The sequence below is a fragment of the Squalius cephalus genome, assembly GCF_949319135.1.
Source record: "Squalius cephalus genome assembly, chromosome: 16".
Lineage (NCBI taxonomy): Eukaryota > Metazoa > Chordata > Actinopteri > Cypriniformes > Leuciscidae > Squalius > Squalius cephalus.
The window spans coordinates 34,392,262-34,404,536 of NC_137137.1; the positions used below are offsets into that span (position 1 = coordinate 34,392,262).

The 12,275-nt window shown below is 38.9% G+C and overlaps 1 protein-coding gene across 2 annotated transcripts in view; it reads left to right on the plus strand.

Annotated features, from left to right (window-relative positions):
* The window catches only part of LOC307173265 (BICD cargo adaptor 2), a 39,542-nt gene that overhangs the window by 22,879 nt on the left and 4,388 nt on the right, over positions 1 to 12,275 (plus strand). For both annotated transcript variants that reach the window (XM_079896249.1, XM_079896250.1), the window contains exons 6-9: positions 385 to 642; positions 3,297 to 3,654; positions 4,662 to 5,050; positions 6,346 to 6,497. In XM_079896249.1, coding sequence (XP_079752375.1) covers positions 385 to 642; positions 3,297 to 3,654; positions 4,662 to 5,050; positions 6,346 to 6,497 — 1,157 coding nt within the window. The remainder of the gene's footprint in view (positions 1 to 384; positions 643 to 3,296; positions 3,655 to 4,661; positions 5,051 to 6,345; positions 6,498 to 12,275) is intronic.

Genomic DNA, 12,275 nt, shown 5'->3' on the forward strand with positions numbered 1-12,275 from the left:
GTCAAGGCCTGGAAGAAGCGAGAAAAAGTAACGTGTAACATTACTTTCCATTAAAAGTAACTAAGTAATCTAATTTAGGGATTAATGCAATATTGTAATGCATTACTTTCCTCAACACTGGCTATTATAAAACTCATGTAATGTTCATCCCATTCCAAATAACCAGCAAATCAGGGAAATTCTTCATATAAAGTCCGTCTTTTAGCACATGAATCTGACCTTGCCGATCAACACTGATTCAGTATGGGTTGTGTTGTCAGCAGAGCGGACAGCAATAGTGTCAGCCGAGTGAAAACATTTACTTTGTGGGATCACAACGATTGTGTGCCGGTAATGAAAGACTCTTCTCTGTCGTTCCTGAAGCGTATGTCGTGTGTGTTTCAGGTTGAGCGTGAGAAGGTGACGCTGCTGTCCACACTGCAGGAGTCTCAGAAGCATCTGGAACAGGCTCGTGGAGCGCTCTCGGAGCAACACGAGAAGGTCAGCCGGCTCTCGGAGAACATCAGTGCCATGCGCAAACTCCAGGCCAGCAAAGAGCGCCAGTCCGCGCTGGACAACGAGAAGGAGCGCGACAGCCACGAGGACAGCGAATACTACGAGGTGGACATCAACGGCCCCGAGATCCTGGAGTGCAAGTACAAGGTATAGAATTTAGTTCTTTCTTTCAGATTTTTAAGTACGTTTAGTCATTTAGCAGACGTCTTTGTCCAAAGCGAACACTAAAGCCCTTGTAAAAAGGTCAGGAAAAATTACCTCAGGTAATGCTAATCTCGCGCGAATAGACCCGCTATAAATATGTGCATAAATGTTTTGTGTTTGAAAGTAGTTTCCCGTGGTTTTTCAAGTATGGAGACTCTTGAAAAAGCATCAGTTGCGTTCTAGACGCTGGAACGAGTCTGTGGCAAAACTCAAGTGTTTCACACACACCATTCAGATCAGAAAGAAGATCGGCAGCAGTTGTTAGAGGCGCGAAACATCTTTTAGCGTTATGTAAGTGCCTATTACCAACACAATCCAATCTGAAGTTAATTAATACATCGTTCGACAGGACTAAACTGTTTTATGTATATAAATATAGGTTATATTTGTTTGCGCACATGATCTCAGGAAGCAGCGTAACACACACATGACGACAGGAGTGACGGCGGTGTGTAAATCGAGTTACTCTCACACTTCTGCTAGTTTTACTGAGATATCTTATCCCGTGCTAATTGGTTATTAATATTACAGACGTCCTGTGGTAAAATTACATTACTCCATCTACCCTTGTAAAGTTAATCCCGTCCGAATAGGGCTTAAGTGCACTTTAAGTGGTGGTTTCATCTCTGGCAAGAAGAAAAAATCCATTCAAAATGGTGCATAGGTCAATAAATACAGTATACTTGTGATTCAATACTAAAAATATCTATTTAGAAATGGACTAGACCTTCTATTTTGTGTACTAAGCTTTTTTGTTATTATTTTGAGCTCAATCCTGAAATAAAAGGTTTGTTGTTCATGAACTCTTTGAACTACCAGGATATCCCTTGATTGGCAAGTTGTTGGCATACAATATTCCACAAATAATCACACTAGCATTCACTATCACATATTTGAGATGCTATCAATATTTTTTTTGTTTTTATTCTGCATTATTTACATCTGTATGAGACACCAGATTTCTGTCGTTTCACAAACACAGATTCTGTATTCCTCAATTGCCCAGGGAAATGCAAACATTGAACTTTGTTCAATTATAATCCATTAAGTAATACAAATACACTTTATGGACTTAATCTCACTTTATTTGTTATTTTTTCAGATCACCTTCAATGATTAAATTCCACCATGCAAATTCCACGACTTAAGTTAATCTTTATGCTTGTGTAAATTTTTTTTTCTTGTTGAAAAATGGATTTGCTTTTCGTTCAACCCAGTGGATATTGATTTTGTTTGTGTTTCGTGTGAACAACTCGATTGCGAGTTGATTCTCCCATGAGCTTCATGTGGGCAATGCTCTTTGTATATGGATATACTGCCTATGTAGAGTATTTCAAATCAGCCGTTTGTGTTTTTGAGCTTCCATTTCATTTAAGACGCTGCCTTATACGGTACCTGTCTCAGTGCTGGAAACGAACTGATTACATGCAATTTGGGTTATTTAATCAGATTCCAAATAAGTACCGGTACTTGTAATTAGATTATATTACACTTTAAAATACTCCTAATCAGATTACAGGTATTTTTTTACTGATTACACGATTACTTCTTTAATGTCAGTTGATCATGGTTAGAAGACATGCAGGTAAACAAAGAAAAAATATATATTTTTAGTTTTTGTATTGATTTTTTACATATTTATGATTCAATTAGTTTTTCATCAACTCACGAACCCCAGTTTGAGAAACCCTGACATGATGAAATATCACTTCATGATGTTGATAAATTTTATACATTTACTTGCTCTTTGCATTTTCATATCACCAAATAATCCTATTTAAATCTAACAAGTTAGGTCAGATCAAATTAGATTACCTAAAATGTGTAATCTTATAGATTGCATAACTATACATTTTCGTCATGTAATTTGTAATCAGTAACCGACTACAACTTGTAATCTATAAGTAATCTACGCAACGCTGACCTGAATCTGTAGACAGTGAAGCAGTATGAGTGATGATACACACCCCCTGCAAATGAATTTTGAGCCGCTGCCCGTCTAACAAATCGAAGTTCACTTTTGTACCAGAAGCCATTCGTATTTGTAATGCATTTTTTTTTATTAAGGATCCTTGAGGTGATGTTTCGATTCTTATCGATTCCTAATTTCGATTCCAATAAGGAAAGAAATAACTTAGATATCATTCACATTTACTTTTATTGCACAACATTTAATTGTAGCTGAATACCGTGAACAAAAATACCATAGAAAAACAACTAGCCTAACTAATATAAATTTAAAGCATTATTAAAGACAAGTAAACAGAACAAATAAAAAATTAACAATCGCAACAAATCGATACAACTGAACAAAGATACGATTGAAATAAACCGTGTTTTAGGATTTCCAGGTTTTGGGTGTGTGTGCAGCACAGAAAACGTCACATGACTTGTCTCGTGTTTAAAGTCATATTGAAATGCTCACAAAGGAATCGATAAGAGGAATCGAAATTTTTATTTTATAACAAGTATCCGATTCCTGACCTCAAGTATTCAATTCCAGAATTTGAATCGATTTTCGATTCCCAAGCCTACCTGTGGGATGAATAAAGTGATTAACTTAACTAACTTCAAATGTACTTTGTTTGAAACCACAGGTCGCAGTGTCCGAGGCAAGTCAGCTGAAGGAGGAGCTCAAAACGTTAAAGGCGGAGCATTCAGCCTGTCAATCACAGTATAAGGAGGAGCAGGCGCAGCTGGAGAGCCGGGTCTCGTCTCTGAGCGCTCAGCTCTCGTCTCTGGAGCGCAGCAGTCGAGTCGACCGCGAGCATCTGGAGCGCGTGGAGAAAGAGCTTCGGCAGGCCAGTGAAGTGGCAGGCGAATCCCAGGGCAGCCTTAACATCGCCCAGGACGAGCTCGCCACCTTCAGCGAGGAGCTAGCCAACCTGTACCATCACGTCTGCATGTGCAACAACGAAACGCCTAACCGCATCATGCTCGACTTCTACCGCGAAGGTAAACTCCTCCCTCAGATATCAGACCTATTATTAATCGGTGTATACTGGAGAAGTGGCCAGAGGAGTGGAAGACGTGCAAGAATAATAAGCTATATGAAATTCATCCGGAAATTTCAAACAGACTTTTAATCACTCTTAAAACTAGATCTGATGTAGTGGTATTCACCAGATGTCGTATAAGTCATAATAAGTTTGGCTGTTTTGCTTAAAGGTGAAGACCCAACTCTATGCATGTCTTGTAAGATTCCCCTCTCTGTTAAACATATTTTGTTTAGGGATGCACGATATATCGGCCACCATATCGGTATCGGCTGATATCGGTTCATTTTTAATGTTATAGTTATCGGCCCGATAAGAAAATTTGTCCGATTTATAAAAAACGATAAATAATGGATTATTTCCTCCAGCTTGAGGCACTTCAGATGTTCACTGTTCAACATGATGATTATGAATTGCTTGAAATATGACTGGAATCACTAAAGTGAAAATACAGTAAAGTGATACAAGTCTGTCATATCGGCTACATAAAATTATCATGAGAACATCATTATAATAATGTTTGAGACATGGATTTAATGGTGAGGCTTTTGTTTTTGTAATCAGGCTCTCAAAAATTATATAAAAATTTGGATTTAGATTTATCGGGCCAATATATCGGTTATTGGCTTTCAAATGTAAAGAATTATTGGTTATCGTTATTGGCCAATATGTTCATATCGGTGCATCCCTAATTTTATTGGGCTGTCCTGGGAATAATACAAGTAGAATGCACTTTTTTGAAGTTATTTCACTTAAGGACTTCCGTAAGATTATGCCTGAAAAGGTTTTGGATTTTTTATCATATGTTAATTTAAAAAAAATTGTTCAAGATGACTTTTTGTGTTTGTTTACCTGGTTTTATTGTATTTATATGATATTTGTATTTTTGTAATTTAATTTTTGCCATGAAAATAGCTTTAGATACTGACGTCATTAAATAAAACAATCTGTCTATCTACCGCAAAGGTAAAGCCGGGATAAACGGCGCTCAGACTACAGGTTGGTGCAGTCCTGATGGTCGTGGACGCCGATCTCCAATCCTGCTGACCCGTGGACTCTTTCCCAGCGCCGAGACCAGTGATGGAGCGTCATCTCCAGTGGCTGATCCCCGTAAGGAGCCCATGAACATCTATAACCTGGTGGCCATCATCCGGGACCAGATCCGACACCTCCAGCTAGCCGTGGACCGCACCACTGAGCTCTCTCGCCAGCGCATGGCTTCTCTGGAGCTGGGTCTCGGGGCTGATCGCGAGCAGGAGGCCAGCGTGGAGGAGATCCTCAAACTCAAATCTCTCCTCAGCACCAAGAGAGAGCAGATTGCCACACTGAGAACCGTCCTAAAGGCCAACAAACAGGTCAGTGTTCACCCTCGTCATTGCATCAGTGGGTCGTAGCCTGTTTGTTGTCAAGCGGGACACTTGGCATGCTTTACTGCCTCAAATATTTTAGTAATCATCCTAAATTAGGTGTCATTTGAAAGCTTAAAGGATTAGTTCACTTCAGTGATAATTTACCCTCCTCCACGTCATCCAAGATGTTCATGTCTTTCTTTCTTCAGTGGAAAAGAAATGAAGGTTTTTGAGGAAAACACTCCAGGATGTTTCTCCATATAGTGACTTCAATGGGGTCCAACGGGTCGAAGGTCCAGATGTGAGTTTCAGTGCAGCTTCAAAATCTCGACACGATCCAGCCGAGGAATAAGAGTCTCATCTAGACAAACCAGCGGACATTTTATAACAAAATAAACATTTATATACTTTTAACCACAAATGATCATCTTGCACTAGCTGTGATGCGCCACGCATTACGTAATCAGGTTGAAAGGTCAAGCGTGACATAGGCGTAAGAACAGACCTAGTGTTTACAAAGCAAACGTGCAAAGACTCAGACAAACGCCATTTACAGAAAATAAAAGGTAAAACAACGATGTTGGACTATTTTGAAGTTGGAGGAGAAATTGAGAGGGAGTTTTTTTGCTCTAGTTCTACATTTCTGAACCGGAACACGCGTGACTTTCAACGTAATTACGGTAATGTGTGTCGCATCACAGCTAGTGCAAGATGATCATTTGTGGTTAAAAAGTATATAAATGTTTATTTTGGTTATAAAATGTCCGCTGGTTTGTCTAGATAAGACTCTTATTCCTCGGCAGGATCGTGTCGAGACTTTGAAGCTGCACTGAAACTCACATCTGGACCTTCGACCCGTTGGACCCCATTGAAGACACTATATGGAGAAACATCCTGGAGTGTTTTCCTCAAAAACATTCATTTCTTTTCCACTGAAGAAAGAAAGACATGAACATCTTGGATGACGTGGGGGAGAGAAAATTATCAGGAAATGTTAATTCTGAAGTGAACTAATCTTTTAAAGCACTGCCTGTCTTTGTGTTTGTCAAATGAACGGCTATCAACCAGGACCTCTAATGTTGTGTTTTGTGTTTGACTCTTTAAAGAGGCTTTCTGACTTAGACCACCTGACTCAAACGGCATACTTTCAACAAACTACAAGACAAACAGCTGATATGAAGTTTAATGGCAGAAGCACAGCAAATCTTCTGTGTTGTTTGCTACTGTTGTGTTTATTACTGGCATTGACACATTTCACGATTGGATTCAGTTTTGATTGTGTGTGTGTGTGTTTTTTTCAGACCGCTGAGGTGGCGTTGGCCAACCTGAAGAGCAAATATGAGAATGAAAAGGCCATGGTGACCGAAACCATGATGAAGCTTCGCAACGAGCTCAAAGCCCTTAAAGAGGACGCGGCCACGTTCTCCTCACTCAGGGCCATGTTTGCCACTCGGTATGAGACACACACCAACACACATTTATAACACACACATACACATCAGCAAAGTAGTCTATTTGGTTTTATGACACTCTCCTGTGTCTCCTCCTCTATTCTCATACAGTATTATCACAGATATGATCAACAGAACAACACCAGGGTCTGGTTTTGGTTCTATAAAAAAATATAACCACAGAATCTAATAACAGTCATAATATTTTTATTGTATTTTACGATTAAGAGCAGTTACCAATAATATTGCATATTTTGTCCCAGTGAAATACATGTTCATCAGTGAAGTTTGAGTTTGGATGCAGAAATAGATCGATTAACAACAGGAAACAAAAAAAAAAAGCTCCATCTTTTTATAGGGCAAAATTGAAATATTATGACCTTTTTGTCATATTGATCATCTCTCAAAGAGTATTAGAGCATACAGAATATACTTCACTCTACTTTCCCTTCTGAAATTGATTGTTTGCCTGTAATACTATCCAGACTTTTAACTGTTTGTAGATCATTGACCAAAGATAAAAACATCACTACCATTATTAATCATTATAAAAAACTTCAGCTTCAACACATTTAGAAACTATAAATACAAAAAAGTATAAAAACTGCCATAGTTCGCTAACAAAAATGACACAACGTTCCCTTACTCCCGCCACAGTTTTATAATGAACACATGCAGTTACACAACTGTTGACGTTCACTAACGACAAAACCGACTGTGTGTTTATGTGCACACTCATCAAGATGGTCATTTTGCACATACGTTTGTGTGTATTTGACCATTTAAAGGGTTAGTTCACCCAAAAATGAAAATTCTGTCAGTAATTACTCACCCTCATGTTGTTCCAACCCCGTAAGACCTTCGTTCATCTTCGGAACATAAATTAAGATATTTTTGATTAAATCTGAGAGTTGTCTCACTCCTCCATAGGCTGCTAGGTGACCGAAACTTGCTGGCCCAGAAAAGTTATTAAAGAGATCGTTAATATAGTCCAAGTGACTCCAGTGGCTCAATCTTAAGTATATCAAGCGACGAGAATACTTTTTGTGCGCAAAAACAAACAAAAATAACGACTTTATTCCACTTTTCATTTCCTTCTCTCTGGGCCTCTAGTTGGTTCGCGTAGTGTTTTTGCGCAGCGCGTCTGTGTTGCACGTCACCACGTAGGCTCACAATTGGCCGAAGCTGGTCATGTGTGTGATGCGTCTGACGTGCAACACAGACGCGCTGCGCAAAAACACTACGAGGCCCAGAGAGAAGGAAATGAATAGTGGAATAAAGTCGTTATTTTTGTTTGTTTTTGCGCACAAAAAGTATTCTCGTCGCTTGATATACTTAAGATTGAGCCACTGGAGTCACTTGGACTATATTAACGATCTCTTTAATAACTTTTCTGGGCCAGCAAGTTTCGGTCACCTAGCAGCCTATGGAGGAGTGATCCAGCTCTCAGATTTCATCAAAAATATCTTAATTTGTGTTCCGAAGATGAACGAAGGTCTTACGGGGTTGGAACAACATGAGGGTGAGTAATTACTGACAGAATTTTCATTTTTGGGTGAACTAACCCTTTAAGTGCAATTTGGTAGGTCTGTTTACTGGAATAACCCAATACAAGCTTCTCTATTCTCACGGTTGTCGTGAATATTCCCTGTAAACACAGTGATCCTGAATAAAGGCTGATATGCACTACACGACTTTTGACCAATCTGAACGAGTCCATGCCAAAAGTCACAACAATACAATCCATTTTCACTCCTGTCAAATATTAAATATGGCTATTCAAATATTAAATATCGTTACCCTGATAAGGTCTATTCCAGCCTTAAACAAATGGTAGAGCCCGTAATACTGGAAAGTGTTATCGTAATTGTAATGCATTGAAGGTTAATGTAAAAAAAAAAGAAAGATAATCAAGCGTTTGTAAGTAAATGAGATTTTCTCAGTACGAAAAACAAACTGGCTGGTAATGTTCACTGTAGTCCAGATGGACGACTCCTGTGTAAGCTGCCGTTTTTGACCAGATTAAGATATTTTATGCCGATAGCTTGTGAGAACAGACTCTCAGTAGGTGCGTTTCCATTACAGATTTGTGCAAAACTTTTGCGAAATGACAACGTTTCCATGAACCGTAATTTTTCCCCACTCGCGATAATCATTCCAGAAATCATGGCGACGGAAGCCATGCACTAGCCATTATTATTAATGTAAGGAGACGTATGTGTGTTTTCCAAGCATTAATGGCAAGGAAAGACCCTTATACTGTGAGCGGCTCATATGAGGTGTTTCTCCCTCAGATCTGCTTCGAGGTCTTGATTGTGGCATTTCTTTGAGGTTTAGAATCCATTATTCCTGTAATTATTTTGTCTTATATGAGTTTAATGAAGAGCTCTGTCTCGTATTCTGTCCAAACACACCGCGTCATCCACGTCAGCTGACTGTAAATGCACAAAAACTGTTTCCATTGCAGTTTTGCGAAATATTTATTTTTCGAATTGCCTGAAAACCCTCCTCCATGCGAGCGGAAAAACTTTTTTGTAATAAATGGGAGTTTCTGCGAAATTGACATGTTTCCATTGGGCGTATTTTCAATGCACAATTTCAATTTGCGCAATTTGAAGGGTAATGGAAACACGGCTAGTGATGGGAACCAGTAAATCTTCATTGCACATGCGTGTCTGAGTAAATCTACAGCGAAGTCTTCTCAAAGCTGTGACGTCATATTCTGCAGAATCACTCAAACCCCATCAGTGGCTTCTCTGTGCTGGACTCTGGACGGGCGAATGACATGCGGGATTTCCTTAATGCTTTCTGTCTAGATATCCTATATTGAGAAAGTGCTGCTCTCTAGTAGCTTAACAAAAAAATGGATTTGAAAATAAAGGCAGGACAAAAAATGCTACCATGTACAGTCAAACCCAAATGTATTCAGACTCCTTCAACATTTCTCACATCATCAGTTTATTCGCTGTAGTTTAGAAAATGGTAATAAATATGAGCAGAACTCAGTTGATATTTGACTGGTTTTGTCCGTCCTTCTGTTAGACTGTCTCACACATGAATTATGTTGAATATCTGTCAGCTGTTAAATTTAACTACACAATTAGATAATACCAGTTTAGCTCAACCAATCACCAAGCAATGCTTCATTGTGTTCAGTCTGTGTGTAAAAAGAGCATTAGCAATTAAAGAAAACACACTTCAGAAAAACATGATCAGCTCAAAGTGTCCCAATCATTTCTGGCCCCAAATATTTATACATTTTACTGGCAGTCTCTGTATGAAGAATTTTTGGGTATAATATGTCAGAGTTTACTTTATTTTGCTATAATCACTTACACAAATGAACGATAATGTCCTGATCACACTAGTAAAAAAATATCAAAAATGATATCTGGTGTCTGAATAAGTTTTGGTTTGACTGTATATATATTTTATAATTTCAGATAGTTTGTAAATGTTCTGTATATCAGAATGTTTCTCATTAATTACCAAGACTCTGGCAAACCCTCTGACGAATATATACAGTATATATACATCTCATTCTTTCTTGTGTTCCCACTGACACTTCAGCGAGCGAACAAAACTGTGTTTCTGTTCCCATGTTCACGTTCACACATGCTATGAATGAACAAACACAGATGAAACCCTCCTTTAACAGCACATTCAGTGTGAAGATTTCCCATCAGCCTCGACGGCCCCTTCAGCGCTCAGTGGGGTATTAATATGCTAATGAGCTCGTCCGGCGGGGGGGCTGAGCTCTCTTTCCCACAGTCTCCAGCATCTCTAAAGCTGCTCGCTCATATCGCACCGCAAAATCACTAAAAAGAACTATGGTAACACTTTACAATAAAGTTCATTAGTTAACCTTAGTTAATATGGACTAATAATGATCAATACTTCTACAGCATTAAAATCAAAGGTTGTATGTGCTAACATTAGTAAATGCACTGTGAACTAACATGAATAAACAATGAACAGCTGGATTTTTATTAACAAAGATTAATAAATACTGTAACAAATGTATTGATCATTTTTAGTTCATCATTAGCTAATGAACCTTATTGTAAAGTGTTACTGAAACTGTGTTTTGCATAAGAAAATAGCAGCTATTGTAGGATGTTTTGTTTGTGATCTTCATTCGTGTGTTGTTGTAAAGCCGTTGAGGTGAATGCGTGTCAAGACATATTTCTCAACAACACCGGCACGCCTCCTTCACACCCTCACACACACACACACACACACACTCGTGCAGACGCAGATGGTTCACACGTGACCCCTGGCCTCTTTTCCCGGGAAAATCCTGACCCCTGCGTTCAGACCGATGGTTCCCAGGGGCCGATCGCTAATGAAGCTGCACTGATCTCTATTGTGAGGCGTTGTGTCTTTATGTGTCTGAGACCTCACCCTCACCCTCGGGTAATCTCAGGCACAATACAATCAGGCTAGGCTAGTTTGTCTAGACTTCTTTCTTTTTTTTACACTCACTAAGGCAACATTTTTCAATGCATATGTTACTTTTTCAAAACTCTTCACACAGTTCTTCTAACCAACCTTCAGCCTCAGAAGCAGAACATTTTACATCCAAAACACACTAAAACTACCAAAACTATAATATACTCATTTTTCCAGAACACCCAACAAACACATTCTATCACTCAGAAAACCACTAACAACAGGCAACATTATAAGATAATGATATACCAAGAATGACATGTTTATAATTCCCTGCAGTAAATGTCACATGATCCATGTTTACAGTACAGCACACTATTATTCTCAAGTTTCCACTTTGGTATAGATGCTAATGACATTGAAAGACTAACACCTGTGTCGGTGTTCATCTAATTGTTTAGTCAGTCGGCATGAAATGGAAGTTGCGCTAGTCTTTTCTTCTCTATCGCGTCGTTTATCTGAGTCAAATGCTTCTGGAAGAACAAATGGAGAAGAGAAGAGAAGAGAAGAGAAGAGAAGAGAAGAGAAGAGAAGAGAAGAGAAGAGAAGAGAAGAGAAGAGAAGAGAAGAGAAGAGAAGAGAAGAGAAGAGAAGAGAAGAGAAGAGAAGAGAAGAGAAGAGAAGAGAAGAGAAGAGAAGAGAAGAGAAGCTGCAAGAGGAAGATTTTCTGATTCAAGATTATTATCTCAATAATGATGTGCACCTGTAAATCATTTAGAAGAAACACTGCGATATTCTGTAAAAAAAATAAGGATTGTCCATTTTGATTTCATGGTGCCTTTAAGTTGAACAGTTTTGAAGAGAGTGTGTTGGTAAATAGTTTTAATGGTGTTTCTGTCTGAGCGAGAAATGAATTATTGCCATTTGAAAGATGTCGTCATGAATGCATTTTGTTGCCAAAGCAATGATGAATGATCCACAGTTCAGCTCACATAGACTGCTGATGTGTTCACTGTGTGGAGAGATAAGTGACCCAAGTGTTGAGAAATGAGTCTCAGTGCTTATAACAAACAGTAAAGCTACAATATCTAACTTTTGGCCCTGAAACTGCATGCAAAATTGGGGCTTTTGGCCCCAAAACTTGAGAGTGCCTTTCGATGCTCCCTTCTATATTGAAACACTGCTCTTCTTCACCATCAGTCTAAAATCATCAGATCAAGTACTGTTTAAAGTTCTGTTTCACATTTGACCCCTCAGATTCTCACGTCTGGTGTTCTGAGAAGGATTGATGATCACACCCATGGGAAAATCACCCGTTGTGTGTGTGTTTCTGATGAGTGTAGGGCGGTACACACGTGTTCCTCAGTGATTATTGTGCTCTGTGTCGA